Raw genomic sequence first — 22995 nt, forward strand, 5'->3', positions numbered from 1 at the left:
TTGAAGAGAGATCTCCAGACAAAACTTGACTGATTTGCAAGCTGTAGCTGTTGTCCTCGTTGCCGAGCCTAAATGCATAATCAATGTGTCGTGACTTTTTCTTCCAGTCCTCCAGTTCGATTCTCAAAACATATTGGTCCTGACGAGCAATTTGATAGAAGTTTTCCAAGCCCAACCAGAATTCACCTGAATAGAAATAAATCAGTATTTATTTTAGAAAAAGCCTTGCCAATATGCAGGCTTTTATGTTTTTCATGGTTTTAATGGTGCCTTCTTGCCATAGGTTTTAAGTTGAAATCTTGAAAACTAAAATACAGGTTGGTGACAGTGCTCTCTCTATTAAGGGAGTGCCATTCTGTCAGATTTTCTTCTCCTTGACAAAGCTAGACATAGGTGCTGCTTGTCTCGTATGAATGTGAAAGATCATATGATGCTATTATAAGAAAAGATTGGGAGTGATCCCTGCTGCTTGACATTCAAAATCACGGATAAATAGATTATCTGTTCTTTATCAGTGTGCGGTTGTGGAAACCTGCATAAATTGGTTGCAATGTTTCCTACATCACAACAATTCAAAAATTGTTAATTTGCTGCAAATAGTTTTGAACAAGAATGTAAGAATCTGGACAAGGTTATATGGCACCTTGAGCTAGGTCTATCATTCAATAAAATCATGCCTGATGTTGTTCCCAAGATTCGTAACCCTCAGAGAGAAGATATTCCTCCTTGTCTTTCTATTAAATGGACTATTATTCCCTGGTTTTAGATGCTTCTGCTGGGACAGCATCCTCTCAGCATCAATCTGAAAATAACCCATTTATCCCAACCTTTTTTAGGTCAATCTTCTCTCTATGACAATATTTTCCTTCGATGCCACAAGTTATTTGTATCTCCTGATGTTTTACAATTCACAAATTTCTATAAAGTCACTATTCAGAGTTTGGTTTTGTGGACACCTAAAGCTAAAAATGTGCAGGACAGATGTATCTTTTATTACATTCATTAATGATAAATAATGTCAGAAGCAAGCAACATCACAAACAATATCTGAAGAAGGGTTTCGGCCCGAAACGTCGCCTATTTCCTTCGCTCCATAGATGCTGCTGCACCCGCTGAGTTCCTCCAGCAATTTTGTGTACCTTCACAAACAATATAGTTGGTTAAGTGAGAGTCAAATTTACATTTAGTTGTTTTACAGCATTTCAAAAAGAATAGGATGTTAAAAATGTTTTTCCTCTGCCTGTTCATTAGTAATCCAATTGATGCAGATGAAATAACAAGTAAATAGTGATAAATTCTTACCCTGAGGTGCCCCAAATCCAGTTTTATAATCCACCCACAGGTGATCAAAGTTCACAGAGCCATTAAATCGCTGCTGAATCACAGTCCAACCTAATTCTGTTTGAGAAGACAGGAGAGAGCAGTTAATAGTTTACAGCAGCTCTTTGAAGATAATGCTTGTTAATACAGTATAGACTTTGAAAAAAACAAGTAAATACTCTGCATATTTACATTGACATCTTCTTTATTTTTTTGTTTGCGAATCATAAAACATAATGAAGCTTGGGCAAGGTGCTCGGAGGTTTTGAGTACTGACCTGCAGTCATTTGGCAGTATGTTTGAAATGGCTGAGATCCTTCTGGCTGGATTCTATAAACGCCACTAGTTCGCTCACCCCGCTTGAAAATTTGATAACAGTCACCTAGAAGATAAGAAATGAAAGGGCTGATTCACATATGATATCAGGAAATAAGATAAACTTTACGCATCATTCTTTACACAGTATCAAGAAATTCCATACTACCCGTATCATGGGAATGAAGCCAATACTTCACTGCATTAAGATTTGTGAACAGAGTTACATTGCAGTGAGATTAAAGGGATGGAATGTTCGTGAGAAATGATTACTGTTAAATTATACTGTTAAATTATAAAGTTCAAATAGTGACAGACAAGAAAGAATTACCAACTAGCTCACATGACTTTCAGCATCTAGAAACAAGGCACTGCAGATGCTTGACAAAAGTGCTGGGGTAACTCAGTGGGACAGGCAGCATCTCTGGAGAACATGGATGTGACATTTGGGGTTGAGGTACTTCTTCAGTCTAAATTGGATGGGGGGGGGGGTGGAGATGGAGAAGTGGAGAGCAGGACAAATCATGGCAGTAATAGGTTGATACAGGTGGTGGTGGGGGGGGGGGGGGGGTTAGAACATAGAAAGAATTGAACAATAGGTGCAGGAGTAGGCCATTCGGCCCTTCGAGCCAGCACCGCTGATAGGCAGATAGTCGGACAAAAGCTCGAGATTTAAAAAACACAAGGTGTGAGACAAAAGGATTGAAGAATTGAAGGGGCTGGTGTTTGAGGTGACCTAAAATTGGAGAAATCAATGTTCATACGATTGGGCTACAAAGTACCCACAAGGAGTATAAGGTGTTGTTCCCCCAGTTTGCGTGTGGCCTCACTCTGGCACTCTGGCCCATGACAGAAAGATCAGTATTGGAGTGGGAAGGGGTAATAAAATGGCTAGGAACTGGGAGATCCAGTAACCCTTGACGGACCGAGCGCAAGTGTTCAGCGAAGTGGCCGCCAAATCTATACTTGGTCTCGTTGATTTATGGGAGGCCACATCGGGAACACCGTATACAGTAGATGAGATTGTAGGAGTTTCACTATCATCTGAAAACTCTTTTAGTTATATTCCATTGCCTTGCTTGTGATGACCTGATTCTCAGCACACTGCATAAGGTAACAACACTGAAGAGCATTACTCAGTTCTGAAAACACTGAATTCGTCAGGACTTTTTTCGTTGAAATAGAATATTCTCCAAACACAAATTAAATAAGGATGCTGAGCTGGTTTCAATATTTTTCAAGCCAATGTCGGTATCCGGTGATGAACTTCTTTGTTAATGAGTAAGAAGAAACTGCTGATGCTGATTTAGACCAAAGATAGACACTAAAGCTGGAGGAACTCAGCAGGACAGGCAACATCTCTGGAGAGAAGGAATAGGTGACGTTTTCGGTTGAGACCCTTGAAGGGTCCCGACCCGAAACGTCACCCATTCCTTCTCTCCAGAGATACTGCCCAAAGATCTTTGCTCCGCTATAGGATCTTTGATACTGCCTGTCCCGCTGAGTTATTCCAGCATTTGTCTACCTTCGATCTGCAGTTCTTTCCTACGCATTCTTGATTAATGACTTTGTTTGATACATTAGTCAATACCTAAGCTTCACCCATGCCTCCCAATTGGCACCAGTTCAGAGTGCCGCAGCAGAGGACATTATTTATTAGTCTGAAATCTCGGGTACCAAGTTAGAATAACAACTTAGAATCAATCATCTGTGATCTGAAACTGCAGTCTGCCCATGTTAGAGCAGCAAAGAGTTATGTCGGCATCCCAACCACTATCCTCTGTGTGTTTGGGACTATTCATGTTTCTACTTCTTCTTCTTGTAGGATTCCGGCAGTGTAGACGCTGCTAAGCATATTACTGCCCTCCACAGGTCAAAGTTTGAACTAAATCCTTACATACAGTCCTGTAACTTGCAGGAATTGAAGAACAGCCCTGGATATCAGTTGATGTTTCTCACTGTGTCCAAACAAAGATGAAACAGAAAAAGCCTCAACTCCAAGTCCTGTCAGTCTAACAAACAATACCTCTCTTTCTACCCTGTACTTTTTACATTCTAGGAAAACATGCTTAACTGTCTCATTACTCCCACATTCACACAAGCCAGAAACATGTTTCCCTACAATGCACAAATAGTAATTTAACCCACAGTGTCCCAACCTCAATCTACACAGTTTAACTGAGTCCCTACGGGACAAAGATGTACAGAAACATATTTTCCTAACTTCAGATTGTATAGAAAAGTAGTGTCTACCCCTGACTTCCATTTCCCATCCTCTCTGCCATTCTTTTGTTAAGCCCTCTTTAATTATTTCTCTCAGTTCCACTCTCCCCAATAATACATGGATATCTATTTCTCTTCTTAAACTCTCCTTTGCTATGAGGTCCACCTGCTCATTCCCCCTCACCCCAGCATGCCCGGGAACCCAGCAAAAAGTGATGTTACACGCAAACCCAATTCTAGAAAACACACTCATGATTTCATTTAGAATGTCAGGACGAGCTTTAGATTTCCCTACTCTTAAAGTTTCAAGAGCAGCTGCAGAATCAGAACAGATAATGACTTCACTAAAACTGGCTTCCTCAATCCACCATAGAGCCCATTGAATTGCCATTAATTCAGTCGTGAGAACAGAGCTTCCATCAGAAATGCGCCGGCCAATCTTCAACCCAAGCTGCTCCACATACACTCCAAACCCAGCTCTCCCACTAACTGGAACTTTAGATCCATCTGTAAAAACAATCAAAGTGCTCTCACTGATTGAATTAAGATATTCCACTATTCTTGGAGTCACCTCGCGCTTATCTTTTTCCTGAAGAAAAGCAAGCTCAATAAACAGTTCAGGAAGAACCCAATAGGGCACAGGTAGCCACATTGTATGCTCTATAATACCCCCTTGTTCCAAACCCAGCTTCTTAGCCCACTGATTTATAATGACAAAAAATGTGTTATATTTGTTACCATCATCAACCTCTTGCAACAAACACCTTGCTGGGAAGGTATCATTACACCCACAAAGTTTAGCCCAGTAATGTAACCCTAGCTTAATGCGCCTTAACCATAAGGGCATTTCTCCCATTTCAACAATCAGGGCAGGGACTGGGGAAGTCCTGAAGGCTCCACAGCAAAGCCTCAAAGCCTTTGCCTGCAACACATCTAGCCTAGCCAGAATAGTTTTAGACGCAGACCCATACACAAAACACCCATAGTCAAGAGAAGATCTGATCATGGCCTGATAAATTAGCAGCATTGTCTCCCTGTTGGCCCCCCACTCACACCCAACCAGACTTCTCATAACATTCAGAACTTTTCCACACTTCAACACAATTTTACCTACATGCACAGCCCAAGTCATACGCTCTTCAAACCAAACACCCCAAAACTTAAAAACCTTTACCTTCTCCAATAGAGACTCATACCTATTCATGTTTCAGAAGTTTCATGCAGAGTAATGAGGATATACTCACTGTTGGGTGAGACTGACACGTGGCCATTCTGATCATTGGCAGAGTTGTTTCCTTTCCTTTTCCTGAAGTTGTAATATTCCTTGGATTCAAAGCCTCTATTCAGCACCTTCATATTGGCAGGGGGTGGGGGTTTAGAAACAATGAAACATTTTCTTAAAAAAAACATTTAACCTGACAATCCATCATTATACAATTTGCCTGTACTTTTGTGAATGTTCCTGATGTGTGTTGCTAGTGGTAGTTGGCATAGGGCAAGGGTTTCTTTGCCACAAGAACTGGCATTATGTTCAAGTAATTGTCTAAAGCTATAGAGGACAAAGGAACCGCAAATGCCGGTTTACAAAAAAACAGATTGGTTTAGATTAATTAAATATAATTGGTTAAAAGAATCACAGATAACATACACTGCAATCAAAAGTGAATTGTGGTATCTGAGGAGCGAGTTATTTTTTGATTATCGTTGATCTTTTCTGTCCGATACATTTATAATTGTAATATTTCAATGATTTGTTAGGAAGTCTTATACTTCAGATGTAAAACTGTCTTTAACATAACCGAAGAATATTACCTAAATAGATTGCCCAGCTGTCCCAGTGCTATAAAGTTCCTCAATAAATAACAGTGAATATTTCAAATGCATGCTGTCTTTTTAAGATTCCTTTCTGAACATAATAGATATCAGCTGACCTCCAAACTAACGAGTTGGTGTTGAGTTTTGTTTTCAAAACTAATCAGAAGAAAGTGTTATTGTACATATTGAGGACTGAGCTTATCAACAAATTTTGAAAATGTTTTATTATCACTTTAAAGAACATTGTCGCCACAAATGCTTTTTATTTAAATTATTTTTGCAGGAATTGATTATTACCATTTATTACCATCCCATTGTTCTTCAACTAAGTGGCTTGCAAAGCCATTTCAAAGAAGGGGCAAATATCTTAGCTGGTTAACAGTGCAGCACAGGAACAGGCGCTTTGACCCACAATGTCTATGCTGATCATGATGCCGTTAAATTAATCTCTTCTGCCGAAACATGATCCATGTTCTTCCATTCGATTCCCCACATATCGATGAGCCTATCAAAAAACCTATTAAATGTCACTATTGTATCTTCCTCTATCCCCTGGTAGCATGTTCCAGCCACCCACCACTCTGCATAAAAAAGGCTTGTTACACATATCTCCTATAAATGTTGCCCCTCTCACCTTAAAGGAATGCCTTCTGATCTTTTGACATTTCCACCCTGGAAAAAAAGGTTCTAACTCTATCTTGTCTATGCCTCTCATAATATTATATACTTCAAACTTATATTATCTTCCTAGAACACAAATAGGTGCAGGAGTAGGTTATCGAGCCCTTCAAGTCAGCCTTGCCATTCAATATGATCTACCCCAGGCCTCAACTTCATCTATGTGCGGGATGCCTTAGCCCTACATTTCCCAATCTTTCACCATGTTAAATGATTCCAGTGAACTTGTCCTCACAACTCTCTGGGACAGAGAATTGCAAAGATCCATCAATGTGAAGGGGCTGATAGGTTAGAAGAGTATTTTTCTGCATTTTTTTGTATTTCTATCTTCAGTCCTTGCACAGGAACAATTAATAACCATTAAAAAAATGGTTGAACTTTAGGATTGGAAACAACTAAAGTTAAAAGATCAGAATTTATTTCTCAATTTACAGTAATATAAACAAATGTTCAAAACATGTCTCAAGTTACATGTTCTTTTACACTATACAAGTCTTTACAGTTATGAGCAAAATACAAGTGATCAAGCAGCATCTAAAGAGAGAATGGATAGGTGGCAATTTGGGTTGGGACCCTTCTTTAGACTTTATAATTATGACTTTGCACAGTGCTTTAGTGGAAATTATTTATTGTATGAGGTATAGTAGTCATAATTACTACTCACGAGGGGCCACAAGTATAGCCAGATGTTTCACAGACCTTGTCCTCCAGCAGATGAATCTGATGGTTCTGTTCATTGATCTGCAGTTGCTGAGCTTTTATCAGCACCAATACTTCATTGACAAGCTTGTTTTGGACCTCTGGTACAGACTGAAGAGAGAATTTGGACTGTTTAAGTCACTGTAATATAACTTTTTTTTTTTTTAATATTTTTATTAGAAGCAAACACATATCATAATAAAAACATTTCGTGTATATCAGTCGTACATTATTAATATTATCAGTTGTGGATTGATTCTAGTTTTTTTTTAATAGATAGAGAGTAAGAGAGAAAGAAAAAAAAAGAAATGGCATGATAAAAAAGAATGGAATAATTTACTAATAATACATCATTGGAGATGGGTTCGAAAATTATAAAGTATAACCTTTCATCTAATCCCGAGTTCAAGCTTCAGTTAGGTTCCCGTGCTGAACCGATCTACCCCTTCAAATAATCAATGAATGGAGACCATATTCTGACAAAAAGTTCTTGTTTGTCCATTAAGCCGAGTCTAATTCTTTCCAAGTGTAGGGTCTCCGACATTTCCATAATCCACATCTTAATTGTGGGGGTTATAGGGCCTTTCCAAAATTTTAATATTAATTTTTTCCCAGTTATTATACTATAGTCAAGAAGGTTTATTTGGCTTGTTGTGAGTGTTAGGCTTTGTTCTGATATTCCTAGTATTATTAGTTGTGAGTCGGGATCCAATTTGGTACAGGGTATTGACAACTTCTGAAATTATTCTAAAAATAACAATCCAGAAATTTTTGATTTTTATACAATTTACAAAAGTATGCGTTGTTAGCCTCTAGATGCTGACATTTATCTCAAATAGGTGAGATATATGGGAAGATTCTATTTAGTTTTGTTTTAGAGTAATGTAATCTGTGTAATACTTTAAATTGTATTAAGGCATGTCTGGCATTTAACGAGCAGTGATGTATATATTGTAAACTTTCGTCCCAAATATCTTTCGTTATATGAATTTCGTTGGCCTAATTCATTTTCCCATGTGTGTCTATATAATTCCATCGATGGGACCTCGCTATCTAAGAGGTTGTTATAAATATAAGTTATTAATTTTTCTGTATTAGGATTTTAATTCAAACATTCATCAAGGATTTCTGGTTCCCTAGTCCTATAATCTTGTGTATTAGATTTAACGTAATCTCTAAGTTGTAGATATCTGAAAAAGTTATTTGAGTAGTCCGTAGATCTGTTGTAACTCCTGAAATGAAAGAAAAGTGCCTTCCCTATAAAGATGTCCCATAGGTTTTTTTGTGCAGTTTTATTGGAGCAAACATAATCAAATAATTTCAAAAGGCAAACAGTCTTCCTTTTCCATCCTTAACCAATCTGGCTGCTGATCCATTTCTTCCAGCCAGAAATTCATGTTTTTAATATGGACTGCCCAAAAGTAAGACAAAAAATTTGGTAAGGCTAAACCTCCATTTGTCTTTGATTTACATAGATGTTTTTTGCTTATTCTATAATTCTTATAATCCCAAATAAAGCTTGTAACAATGGTATTGACTTTTTTCAAAAAAATGATTGGGAGATAAATCGGAATTGATTGAAATGGGTACAATAATTGCGGTAAAAATATCATTTTTATAGCATTAAATCTACCAAACATTGAAATAGGAAGTGTTTTCCAATACTGAATATTCTTATGTAGTTTATTCAGTAAAGGTGGGAAGTTTAATTTAAATAAAGAAGTATATGTCTTAGTTACATAAATTCCAAAATATCTAAGTTTTTCCTTAACTATTTTAAACGGTGATTGTTGTAATGTGTGTAAATTGAGTTCCGTTAGTGGCATGATTTTGCTTTTATTCCAATTAATTCTATATCCCGAAAACAGACCAAATTGAGTTATTAAATTTAATAGGTTTGGAATGCTAGTTTCTGGCTTTGTAATATATATTAATACATCATCTGCATATAAAGAGATTTTATTCATTGTGTTTTTAGTATTATACCCATATATCACTGTAATATAACTTGACACCACTTTTACTCTTGGCAATGTTTGGCTAGTTCAGAAGCAGCCCACATTTTCAGGATAATTCTAATCAGTTTTAAAGCCAGAGCGTGACATAAGGATACATGGGGACAAATCACTCTGACGTTGACCGGCTGGTAAATGCTGTCCTAATGCTAAAGGTCAGGGCCCTCCACCATGGGAGGGGCTTGCATGACATAAAGCTGTCATTTTGGAGTGATGAGAAGCCAGAACTAGCCCAGCCCTTGAAACAGCTGAAAAGTATTTGGTAGCTGGCTAAACCAGGCCTACAGAGCTATCAGTAGTAGATTAACTGGCTTCTATTTATAACCCTTAATGTAGGTGGGTGGTGGTGAATCAGGGGAGAGTTAATGGTCATGTGAGAGAGAATAGATTGCAGAAAAATAAGTGGGGGAAATGAGATTGATGGGAATGCTCTTGAGAGTAGCACAGACTCGACGAGCCAAATGGCTCCTTCTATGTTGTAAAGGGCCTGTCCCACCTGGGCGTCATTTGCCCGTCATTTACGCGACAGGCCGGTAGTGACTGACGTGCGAAAATCGTCTAGCAGTACGACAATCGAGCGCCAAGTGCTCTTGAGGGCCCTGCTTCTTTTGGGAGCCATTTGCAATGTCGTTCGTACTTAGACCGATCTCCGTGGCAAGGATTTTCCCAGTGAAACATTTTCAAAACTGCGCGTGCTTTATACCCGGGTGATCACGTGGTGCGGCGTGCAAATGGCGCACGGGAGGCACATGGTTACGGACGTTGACAGACGGTGACGCATCATAAATTAGCATAGGCAATGTTCGTGTGTCACCGTGTGTAACCATGCGTCACCACGCGCTACACGTACGCCGTCAGTACGTCAGAATACGGCATCAGTATGTCAGCGTGCACAAGGGATACGTCACGCAGGTGTCGTGCGAAGATTTTGAGCATTCCAAAATTCTGGGGCGCCGCACGTTACCACGCGTCACTGCATACACCACCACGCCTCACCACGCGCCATGCACGCGTCACCACGCGCCAACCAATTTTTAGGATGTCATGTAAATGACGCGCAAATGACGCCCAAGTCGGACAGGCCCTTAAAAGAACATGAAATCTGCCACAAGACCTGTACACAGTTTTACTGTTTTCTCACCTTCTGTTCCTCTGCAGATCTCTCAACAAGATTTTTTCAGATTATATAAATTTTATTTAGGCATATTTTCATAAAACCTTTCAAGGCAGGTTTGGTAGATCCATGTTTTATGAAGACCAATACATATTTAACCTGGAAGATGCATTGAGGGGGGAGTGTATGTCCTGTGGGAGGCATACAAACAACTGACACATCAGGATACTTCAGCATTGACAAGAAGAGCGAGTTAATGACTTCCTATTGACAGATCATTGGTCGTAATAGTAAAGTGATTTTTTTTAGATGGCAATCTTATTCAGGGAACTCAGGGAATTTAGGGAACAAGCCTTTTGGCCCACTTGCCAACCATCAATCACTCATGCACTAGTTCTATCCGACACAGTTACAGAAGCCAAATAACCTGCAAACCTGCATGTCTTTGGAATGCGGGAGAAAACCGTAGACAATAGACAATAGGTGCAGGAGTGGGCCATTTGGCCCTTCGAGCCAGCACTGCCATTTAAATGTGATCATGGCTGATCATCCCCAATCAGTACCCCGTTCTTGCCTTTTCCCCATATCCCCCGACTCTGCTATTTTTAAGATCCCTATCTAGCTCTCTCTTGAAAGCATCCAGAGAACCTGCCTCCACCGCCCTCTGAGGCAGGGAGCACCCGGATAAAACCCAAGTGGTCACTGGGGAAAAGTTCAAACTCTGTACAGACAACACTCGTAGTCAGGATTGAACCCGGGCTTCAGGCACTGCAAGGCAGCAACTGTACCTCTGCGCCACTGTACTGCTTACATAAATCGGGAATTTTGATAATTTAAATAGGTTCAGAGACCGTGAGAAATAAATAGTGACATTTCCTAGATCCGTGCTCAGGTGTGTTACAATGTCTGAAGATACTGCAGGTCAGAAAACTGGCAGTTTCAGTATGTGCCTGAAAATGAACACTTGGAAATATCCATAACAATGATTCCCTTATAGACAATATAGACAAGGCTCAAGTCCACTCAATTATCTGTGTTGAACCATTCTAATAATCCTGGATGTAGATCCTTTTGGAATAATAAATATAGCTAATGTTTAGAAATCATTTTAAGCCATAAAAAAACATTTGACTATATTTACTTGAAAACTACAAATTTCTATCCATTCCGAGTTATTTTTCTGGACAAGCCTTCAATGGCCATTTGCAAATCCAGATAGTTTTGGGAGAGGAGTCTTCTGTGAATTTTCCAGCAACTAATTATGAGATTCGAGAGGGGATTTGAAATATCAATACAGATTCTTGGTGTAAATCTATAACTATATCACATTTTACAGTTTTAAGAACATCCAAATCTTTCTATGTTTACTCACACTTCCAGGTGAATCTCTGCTTACCTTGCAAGAGAGGAGGCTGACAGACCTGTTCTTCTCTGTATCATTCCCTAGAATTTTCTCCAGCTTCCTTTCCAGGGAATCGACCTTGCTGACGACTAATTGTCGTTCCTGCAGTGCCTTCATTAGCTCAGTTCCAAGCTCCACAGATCTCTTGTGAAGCTCATTCTGAAGTTCTAGTTTCATAGTTGTCTCTTTCAGAGTCTTTTCATCATTTTTTGCTATTCCTCTCAGTTTGTGGATGGAGATATTATAAGCGTTCAACTGCTCTAAGACGGCCTTCATTTCTTCCCTTGTTCTGTCCATGTGCTGCTTCAGCCCTTGTCCCAGCTGGAGAAGTCCATGTGCGAGGATCTTAATATCATCCGACGATGCAAACTGAGCATTTTGTCCCCTCTCAATGTCCCTTTGTCGACACAGCGTGGACCAAGGAAAACAAATGAGCACAGTGAAACACAGTGCCTTTGTTACAAAACAAAGGCAGTTCATTTTCTATTAGTATTTTCCTGAGTAGTTTCCTTACTGTTGGTGTAGAAACTGTCAATCCACATGAACCAGAATGCAGACCCTACGCTACTCTACTTTCAGTTAGAGTCATCCCAGTTATTTAAATAATAAATAATTAAACTCAGTGGAAACTGGAGAACCATAATTAAAACTGCAACTCAACATTGGCTACACTTTAGGGACTATCTCCAAAAATGCATCTGCATTTAAAGTCAAAAGCATGGAAGCAGGCCTTTGAATCCATCCAGTCCATTCTGACCAATTTATACTAATCCCATTTTATTCTCTACATTTCTCACAACACCCTCCAGGATTATATGACTCAGCAATACACTATTCATAATGGACAATTAACCTACTGAACAGCATCTTTGGGATGTCGAAGGAAATCGGAGCATGAGGAACATTTACAAAGTCACAGGGAGAACATGTAAATTCCACTCAGACAGCACCCGAGGTCAGGATTGAATTTGGGTTGCTGGAGCAGTGAGGCAGCAGCTCTACTGGTTCTTCCACCGTGCTCCCCTTTAGTTTGTTATCAGTTCAACCTGAATGGTGATAGACTGGGAAAGTGGAGTGTACAATGAGACTTGGATGTCCTTGTACACCAGTCACTGAAAACAAGAGTTCAGTGCAGCAAATGATATGTGACCCAGTGGCTTTCATTGTAAGACGATTCAATCAAAGGACAAGGGGGTCTTGTTGCAGTTGTACAGAGCCATAATGAGCAATTTGAGGTCTAGCATGCAGTTTTGGTCTCCTGATCCGAGAAAGGATGTTCTTGCCTTGCCAAGTGAGAGGACATAACTAGCACACATTCAGCACCCAGGTTAAACAGATAATGCAGGATTTTAGTTATCTACCATGTGACTCCCATAAGGAATTGATCAACAGAGTGCAGTTAAACCAACAACAGTGAGAATCTCCTGGAAAGTTTGAGATTTGCCCATTAAGGCAAGTGGCCCTCAAAGGTGCTTCAGATTGTTAAGTCTGGTTCTGCCCACAACAAATTGCATATAGACGATTTATAATGAAGTTTTAAAGGGATCCACCTACATTCAACCATAGATTTTATTTCAGTTTGTGTAAGCAATAGAAGTGAAACCGGTTCCTTCAAATTGATCTACTTTGAATAAAGCTCATAGAAGGATACCATACGCACTTTAAAAGTGCTCTCAACTTTTATTTTTTATAATGTCTGTTTTGTAGTAAATCCACATTTATTTTGGTGCATGCAAGTTATTACAAATTGAGTTTTTTCATTTATGTATGTTACATTTCTGTTGAGATGAAAAAAGACTGCAGCATTTCACCACACTCCCTTCAGTACTGAGTCTCTGTCAAAGGGCTGAGACAACTCAATACCAGCATGAAATATGCCAGAAATGCTGGTTGAGTTGGAAAATGCTAATAATAGTTAATATCATACATGGACACTTCAGAGTTTAAGATAGTATCCCCACACTAATAAAATATTGTATGGCACCAATTATTAAAAATATTTTAGATATACTTTGTAAAAATGCTATTTTAAATTGATATATCTAAACATTTTTTAAACTTCTTACTCAGTGCACTTCACCTTCTTTATATAGTAGAGACAAGCCCTTCAGCTATTATCACAGAATAGTTATTAGCCAGCAGCAAGCAGAGGAACCTATCAGGATTTCAGTTATCAAAGCCTGAAGGCTAAACTACAAACAATTCATTATTTTCTGGTTTATATCTGGATTTTCTTCTGTTGGTTGTATTTCTCTTGGAATATCAATTTCCATTCTTGGGCTCACCTTAGCATTCCAAAAATGATATAGGCATTCAACACAATCCAAGTAAGTGATGAACTGAGGCTAATCTTCATAAGTGGCCGTGTTTCTTGGAAGGCTCGAGTCCAGAATGTCAACTGAAGTCATGGTTCTGTTGCAGTGACCTGCATCTTCCCTTACATATATTTTTTAATTTCAAAAACCCATTACATGTAAAGCAATGCCAGAAGTTGGTTTTTTTTAATCAGTAAAGTTACACTATATCTAAGAATATAAATCCTGGAAATTAAACCAATTAGGCAGTCCTTTCTGTAATGCTATCCAATCTCAAGACCCAACTAAAGAAAGACATTCTTGCGGTCCTCTTCTTGTGACAAAAGGGGGATGGGTGGAAACACTACAACTGGGAGCTCACTTGTGCAATGAGCTGTTGAGTCATATGAAAGGAAAGATTTGCTTTCAGTATTTCACAAGATGGGTTCCTCATCATTTTCCGGTCTCAACTGCATTGCAATACATTGTAGTGAATTATCAGGAAGAGGAAATTATGGAAGGATGAACACGCAATTTGGGCCAAGGTGCAACTCAAAGTTTCCGTCATTTTCCACATTAACTTCAAAAATTAATCTGTTTCTATATTCCTTCCGAGTAAGTAAGTAAAGACACAAACTGCTGGAGTAACTCAGCGGTTCAGATAGCATCACTGGAGAACATGGATCACTTTGTTGTCTTTTGTTGTACACCAGTGTCTGCAGTTCCTTATTTCAGCATTTATTCTATCGCCAATACCTGACTGGGTAAACTGAGAGCACAGACGTTATGAGTCCAGTTATGAGAAATAGTCGGCATTGACGACTGTGTGATGTAGAAACATAGAACATAGAAAAATAGGTGCAGGAGTAGACCATTCGCCCCTTCGAGCCAGCACCGCCATTCAATATGATCATGGCTGATCATCATGGGTAGGCCATTTAGGACTGAGATGAGGAAAAATATTTTCGCCCAAAGAGTTGTGAATCTATGGAATTCTCTGCCACAGAAGGCAGTGGAGGCCAAATCACTGGATATTTTCGAGAGAGTTAGATTTAGCCCTTAGGACTAAGGGAATCAAGGGATATGGGGAAAAAGCCAGAACAGGGTACTTATTTTGGATGATTAGCCATGATCATATTGCCTGCTCGAAGGGACGAATGGCCTACTCCTGCACCTATTTTCTGTGTTTCTAAATGCCTTCAAAAACCAGTTTTGCTGATCTGTTCAGATTCATTGAACAAACTGCAATGCTCTAAATGAACTATTCATTTTTTAACAATTTTTTCAGCTAATACTGTTCTGCAAAGAGAAATAACACAACAAATTTGGATATTCTGGGCCATGCAAAATAATGCACTTGGCATCTGAAGAAATCACCTGATGGAATAAGACTCAATCATTTAACATAAAATAGTAGAACACTGACTTTAATATGAGCATGTCAGTTGTTGCCTTTCCTTTCCATTAAAATACCAATCTTTGTTCTAAATGATGTCATTCTCTCCATTTATCTACATACTGAGCGACTGCCAGCAAGGTAAGTTATACATCAGCGACTGTAATTATTCCTTGGCTACAGGACTGGTGCTGGGGTGAATCCACAATGATCCTACTGTGCAATCAAATGAAGGTGGTGAACACACCACTACAGGTGTACTGTTTGGCCGAAGTGGTAAAGGTGATGTACCTCCCAATCAAACATCACCAATGGTTTTTGGATCATTAATTTATTCATCTCCTCATCCAGCCCGCGGTCCGGTTTTGTGTTAACTTGTTCTAAACATTACACAAAAATGCAATCTTTTTTTTCTTTGTGGTTTGATCTTTGCAGAATACATTTGTTATTTGGTGACCAATTTTTTATTTTTCTCCTCTTTTTGCAGGAATCTACTCTATGTCTACCCACAACGACTTAATTTTGCCAACCGGTTAGCTTCTGCTCGAAATATTACGATCAAAATCCAGTTCATGTCGGGGGAGGATCTGAGCAATGCCATGCAGGTAAATCAGTGAAATAATCAATCTCATTTGCAAATTTTTTTAGAAACATTCCTCCTGTTACAACTTGGAATTGGGACTCCAATTACAATGCAATAACAATTTTGAAACATTTCCCTTACTGGGGAAGTAATATCTTGGAAACAGCTATTTTATTATAGTGTGGCTTGCAAAGAAACTACGGCAGCTCCTGACTTGGAGATGGACAAACAGGGGGCCATTCCTGATACATGTAGGCCCCCCTCGGTCATGACTGACCATGGGTGATGCATCCTAGTTGTTTGCTGCTTGCTCCAAACCTCGGCTAGAGCAGCAAGTGATGTGTGGTCGGATGCAAGCCTGGGCAATGTCATATGGTGGACAGGATGTTGCCCATGCAGCACGTCCCCCCTCTCCACGTCGCTGATTGATCCAAAGGAACAGCAGGGCCGTTACAGTTTGGCACCAGCGCCGTTGCAGGAGCTGCCAGAGAGAGGTTGTAGACAACGACGAACTGCCTTAGGCGCTCCGACTCCGGATTTTCTTGAGGTTTACTCCTGGAGCCTTTTCCATGACTGGATATAGCCACAAGGCAGTGGAGGTTTTAAATCACAGTTTTCCCTCTCCCAGATGGACTGCCGTCCCAGGCTGACGAGCCCCATCTGCCCGAGACTCACTGGGTCGGGAGCGTCTACGTTCCCGTGCAGGTCTCTAGCCCTGATACATAAATAACATAAAACACCACAGGAGCAGGCCCTTCGGCCCACCATGTCTGCACTGACCATGATGCTAACATTACCACTCCCACTTGCCTGCACATGATCTGCATCCTTCTATCCCCTGCCTACCTAACTGTTTCTTAAACATTGCTAACATAGTTGCTTGTACCATATCCCCTGGCAGAGTGTTCCTGGTAAATGCTTTGCCTCGTACATCTCCTTTGAACTTTCCCCTTACCATCTTAAGTTTATGGACTTTGGTGTTTGATATTTCCATCCTGGAAAAAGGTTCTAACCATCTACACCATCTTATAATTGCATATACTTCTATCGGGTCACTCCAATGCTCCAGTAAAACAAATCCAGTTTGAACAGCTTCTCCTTCCAGTTCACAAGTTCACAAGTTATAGAAGTAGAATTAGGCCATTCAGCCCATCGAGCCTACTCAGCCATTCAATCATGGCTGATCTCTGCCTCAATCTCTGAATTCAATTTTCCTGCCTTCTCCCCATAACCTTTGACACCCATTCTTAACAAGAATTTGTGTATCTCTGCTTTAAAAATGTCCACTGACTTGGCCTCCACAGCCCTCTGTGGCAATGAGTGCCACAGATTAACTTCCCCTGACTAAAGAAGTTCCTCCTCACCTCCTTTCTAAAAGAGCGACCTTTAACTCTGAGGCTATGACCTCTGATCCAAGACTCTCCCACCAGTGGAAACATCCTTTCCACATTCACTCTATCTATGCCTTACATTATTCTGTAAGTTTCAATGAGGTCCCCCCCTCAACCTTCTAAACTCCAGCGAGTAGAGGCCCAGTGTTGTCAAACACTCATCGTATTCTATCCTGGAATCATTCCAGTAAACCTCCTCTGAACCCTCTCCAGAATCCAATGCATCCTTCCTCAGATATGGGGCACAAATTTGCTCATTGTACTCCAAATGATGGCCTGACCAGCACCTTATAGAGCCTCAGCATCACATCTCTGTTTTTGTATTCCAGTCCTCTTGATATAAATGCTAGCATTGAATTTGCCTTCCTTACTGCCGATTTGACTTACAAATTAACTTTTTGGGAATCCTGAACCAACACTCTCAAAGTTAATACTCTCGAATCGTGACAACATCCTGGTGAACCCTTTCTAAAGCCTCCACAACCTTCCTATAAATGTGGTGACAAGAATGGCACGCAATACTCAAAATGATACCTAACTAAACTTTTCTACAGCTACAACATGACCTCCTAAATTTTATACTCGATGCTTGACCAATGAAGGCAACAATGCCCTTTGTCTTCTTTATGATCCCATCCACTTGTGTAGCCACTTTCAGGGAGCCATAGACTTGCAACTCAAAATCCCACTGCACATCAATGCTCCTAAGAGTCCAGTCATCTACTGTCTACTCTTGCATTTGACCTTCCAGAGTGCATAACCTCACATTTGTCTGTGTTAAAATCCATCTGCCATTTCTCTTGACCATCCTCGCTTTCTGTCATCCACCATATATTTTCTAATCTTAACCTTCCAATACAAACCATCTTCATTTAGATCCAGATGACTTCTATATATCACAAATATCACTTCGAGCACTGACTCTTGCCACATAGACCAGAGAAAGACCCTCCACCATTACTCTCTGTCTTCTATGCCCAAATCAAACTTGTATCCAACTTATCAACTCACCAAAGACCTTGTGTGAATTAATTTTCTTGATCGTTGTACTATAAAGGACCTTGTCAAATGATTGACTGAAGTCCATGTAGACAACATCCATTTGTCAATCATCTTCTTCAATTCCTCAAATATATCAATCAAATTTGTGAGGTAGGACTTCCGTTGCACAAAGCCTTGATAACTTTCTCCAATGTCCATGCTTTTCCAATTGGCAGTAAATCATGTCCCTAAGAATCTTCTCCAGTAATTTCCCTACCACTGATGAAAGACTCATCGACCTATGAGTTCCTGGTTAGTCCTTGTTGATCTTCTTAAACAAAACACAAAGGAATGGCTATTCTCTAGTCGTCTGGGAACTTTCCTATGGTAAAAGTGGATGCAAAGATCTCAGTCAAACCCAGCATTCCCCCCCTTTGCTTCCCTCAGTATCTTTTAGACAGACTTCACCAAGCCCTGGGGACTTATTTATCTCACTGTTTTCAATAGACCCAATACCACCACCACCACCATAATATTACATTCCTCAGAACATCAACATACCATTCCCTAATTTGCATTGTCAATGTCCTCTTTCTTGGTGAAGATCCATGTGAAGTATTTATTTAGGATCTTGCCCACCTCCTCTAATTCCTGGGCAATTCAAATTCCTGGGCGTGCATATTTCCGAATATCTTTCCTGGACCCAGCACACTGATGCAATTATACAGAAGGCACATCAGTGACTCTACTTCCTGAGAAGATTATGGAGATTCAGCATGTCGAAGAGGATTCTCCTAAACTTCTACAGGTGCACGGTAGAGAGCATTCTGACTGGTTGCATCGTGGCCTGGTTCGCCAACTTGAACGTCCAGCAGCGAAAAAGACCACTAAAAGTTGTGACCACTGCCCAGTCCATCATCAGCTTTGACCTCCCCACCGTCAAAGGGATCTATCATAGTCGCTGCCTCAAAAAGACAGCCAAAATCATCAAGGACCCACACCATCCTGGCCACACACTCATCTCACCATTGCCATCAGGAAGAAGGTACAGGAGCCTGAAAACTGTAACATCCAGGTTCAGGAACAGCTTCTTCCCTACAGCCATTAGGTTATTAAACACAACAACGAATAAGCTCTGAGCTCTGAACTGCAATAGACTATATTATTATTGCAGGTATACAAAAGTGCTGGAGAAACTCAGCGGGTGCAGCAGCATCCATGGAGCGAAGGAAATAGGCAACGTTTCGGGCCGAAACTCTTCCTCAGACTGATGTAGGGGGGAGAAGAAAGGAGAACGGAAGAGGGCTGAGGGAGAGCTGAGAAGGGAAGGTGGGGAGGATGCAGCTCTCCCTCAGCCCTCTGGCTCCTCCTCTTCCATTCTCCTTTCTTCTCCTTTCTTCTCCTCCTCACAGCTAGCACTGCCCCCCAGCTTTGTGTCATCCGCAAACTTGGAGATGTTGCATTCAATTCCCTCGTCCAAATCATTAATCTATATTACTAAAAGTCTGATCTTGACCGCTTTTGGCCCACTGTGCTGCGATTTCTGAGAGAATACCGCCACCTACGGCCGCCATTTTTGGCCACCTCGCTCAGAGCCCCCCTCCGCCTTCCAGGACCAGAGGATTTTTCCCATTGATGAAAAATCAGAGAGATATTAATGTTTTTTAAAAATTGCCATTCTCTCTGCTGCCCCTGCTGGAGGGAGGGGAGGGACTATAAAACCAGGAAGTGCTGTGCCTCACTCAGTCTCTGCAAGATGGAGGAAGCCATCTCTCTGAGCTCTAAATAACACTGAACACATGTCTACTCAACTGTAAGTGCCCTTAATGGGGTTTGAAAATGAAAATATGGTTGGTTTGAAGTAAAAAGGCACTGCCTGCAAATGGTGGTTTGGGGGGTTTGGGTTGAAGTGAAAAGGCTCTGCCTGCAAATGGTTGTTTGGGGGTTTGGGTTGAAGTGAAAAGGCATTGCCTGCAAATGGTTGTTTGTCTAAACTTGACAACTTCCTGTTTGCACTATATTGATTTTAGATACTTACGGCTGTGATTTTTGGCTGTGATTTTTGGCCATTGTACTCAGTTCCCCTCCTCTCATCAGGTGCAGAGGATTCTTCCCATCAATGAAAAAGAAAAGTGTTATTAGTGTTTAAAAAATGTTGAGAATCTCTCTCATGTCAATCACGCCATGAAGGCCACACCTTTTCCGGTGGGAGGGGGAGGGATTATAAAACCCGGAAGTGTGGGTGTGGCTCAGTCTCTGCATTATGGGGGAGAGAGAAGTCACGTGTGGTTTTATGGTGGTTTTTATGGTGGTTTTTATGGTGGTTTCACCCTGCTTGAAATAGTATGAAACTGCATTTGAATGTTGTGGCCTTACACAAAATGGTATGAAACTGCATTTGAATGTGATGTCGTTACATCCTGCATGAAATGGTATGAAACTGCATTTGAATTTGGTGGCCTTGCACCATCCTTGAAATGGTATGAAACTGCACTTGAATTTGGTGGCCTTGCACCCTGCTTGAAGTGGTAGGAAACTGAACTGTGGTGGCCTTGCACCCTGCTTGAAGTGGTATGAAACTGCACTTGAATTTTGTGGCCTTGCACCCTGCTCGAAGAGGTAAGAAACTGCACTTGAATTTGGTGGCCTTGCACCCTGCTTGAAATGGTAGGAAAATGGATTTGAATTTGTTGGCCTAGCACTCTGCTTGAAATGAAATTTCAAGGAATAGCCGTGAGTCTACTGCCAGCCCACCAGCTGTGAGTGAGCTGCCAGCACATCAGGCTTGAGGGACTGAGCTGCCACCCCAATAATCCATTTGGCCCACAATGTCCATACTAGCCCTCTGGAGACCAGTAGTCACTGCAGCTAACAACACCCATACCAGCGCTACAGAAACCCCCCCCCCCCTCCCCCACTCGCCACCAATATTGGAATTGGTGGAGAGGTGGAATATTGCGTCGGGGGACCAGCCCTCCCGTGTGAACATGGGACCCAACGGGTCCCACTTAGTCTAGTATATATTGTAAATAGCTGGGGTCCCAGCACTGAGCCTTGCGGGCCGAAACCCTTCCGGCCTGAAACGTTGCCTATTTCCTTTGCTCCATAGATGCTGCTGCACCCGCTGAGTTTCTCCAGCATTTTTGTGTACTTTCGATTTTCCAGCATCTGCAGTTCCTTCTTAAACACTGAGCCTTGCGGTACCCCACTAGTCACTGCCTGCGTGGCACAGATTCCCTCCTTTGTTTTTGAGTGGATCTCACCGTTGTATGGAGGCAACATTTTACAGAAAGCGATGAAAGGAGTGTTTAGTTATATTTATAGAATGCAATTAAAAAGTAATGAGTTATGTAAAAACTATTTAGACTATATCGTTGAAAAGTAATAATGAATAATGAAGTGTTTTTGTCAGAATATTAATTGCCATGATTTTAAAATAATTTTTGGTTTATGTTTCAGGTTCTTTTTGGAAAATCAAGCACCACAGAATTTGTCTCGGAGACATATTCTGCAGTTACTTACCATAATAAGTAAGTAATATATAGCAGGAGTCATGGAACAACAGTTATGTAAATAATGCACACAAACAATCATACTTAATTATTTATTCTTCTGTAACATTCCTGCAGATGTGTGTGGATTTGGGAGATCTCCGCCTCCTTATTCTTTGCTTGTTTAGTTTAGTTTCGAGATACAGCGCGGAAACAGGCCCTTTGGCCCACCGGGTCCGCACCGACCAGCGATCCCTGTACATTAACACTATCCTACACACATGCGGGACAATTTTTACATTTACCAAGCCAATTAACCTACAAACCTGTACGTCTTTAGAGTGTGGGAGGAAACCGAAGATCTCGGAGAAAACCCACGCAGATCACGAGGAGAACGTACAGACAACACCCGTAGTTGGGATCGAACCCGGGTCTCTGGCGCTGCATTTGCTGTAAGGCAGCAGCTCTACCGCTATGCCACCGTGACCGCCCATGAAGTGCGGGCAGCCAGTCAGAATTGCAGTCAGCATCTTTTAACGAAAATAAAACTAAATGCAAGAATTGGCTGGTGCTCTAATATTAACTGTTTACACACCGTCAAATTAGAAAGACAGAAATAGCAAGGGGTATAAGTGGCATCACTTTAAATTAACTTCGTGAGACAACAAAGGTATGTGAGAGATAATTATATAACAAGTGTTAAGGCTATCCTTCGCACCATAATCTTACATTTCCTAAATAGACCAGACATACCAAGGGGCAGCAATCTTCTAGACACAGAAACTATAGTTCAGTAGTACTGTCAGCCTACATTATTGTCATTATCAGTTCGAGTTTGCAATCTGAATAATATTGGTATTATTGGTAGTTCAAAAAAGGATTGTGAACCTCTGTTTTCGTGGTGGATTTGGATTTTGGCCTGGTGAGACTTTTTTTTGAGGTGGGAGTGTATGATCCAGACAATCAGTGATCCAGTATAAATTGCATTAGTTCTGCTAAAGTGTACGCTGAAACTCGTGAGCATGTTGCCAAAGACTGCATCTCGCAGAAACGTTAAAACGTTTGGATTTTTAAAAATTCCTTGTTTTATTAAAAAATGACAACCTGAATTAGTTTAGTTTAGACATACAGAATGGAAACAGGCCCATCGGCCCATTGAGTCCATGCCAATCATTCACTTTATTTCCATGTTATCCCATTTTCCCCATCTATTCCCCACACATTAAGGGCACATTTTACAGAGGCCAATTAATGTACCAAACCCGCATGTCTTTGGGA

The 22995-nt window shown here is 40.7% G+C and overlaps 1 protein-coding gene across 3 annotated transcripts in view; it reads left to right on the plus strand.

Moving 5' to 3' along the window:
• dock8 (dedicator of cytokinesis 8) overlaps nucleotides 1–22995 on the plus strand; it is a 205741-nt gene that overhangs the window by 104205 nt on the left and 78541 nt on the right. For all 3 annotated transcript variants that reach the window (XM_033017783.1, XM_033017785.1, XM_033017784.1), the window contains 2 exons: nucleotides 15759–15876; nucleotides 21686–21756. In XM_033017783.1, the coding sequence (XP_032873674.1) occupies nucleotides 15759–15876; nucleotides 21686–21756 (189 nt within the window). The remainder of the gene's footprint in view (nucleotides 1–15758; nucleotides 15877–21685; nucleotides 21757–22995) is intronic.

The sequence above is a fragment of the Amblyraja radiata genome, chromosome 3 (genome assembly GCF_010909765.2).
Source record: "Amblyraja radiata isolate CabotCenter1 chromosome 3, sAmbRad1.1.pri, whole genome shotgun sequence".
Classification (NCBI taxonomy): Eukaryota; Metazoa; Chordata; class Chondrichthyes; order Rajiformes; family Rajidae; genus Amblyraja; species Amblyraja radiata.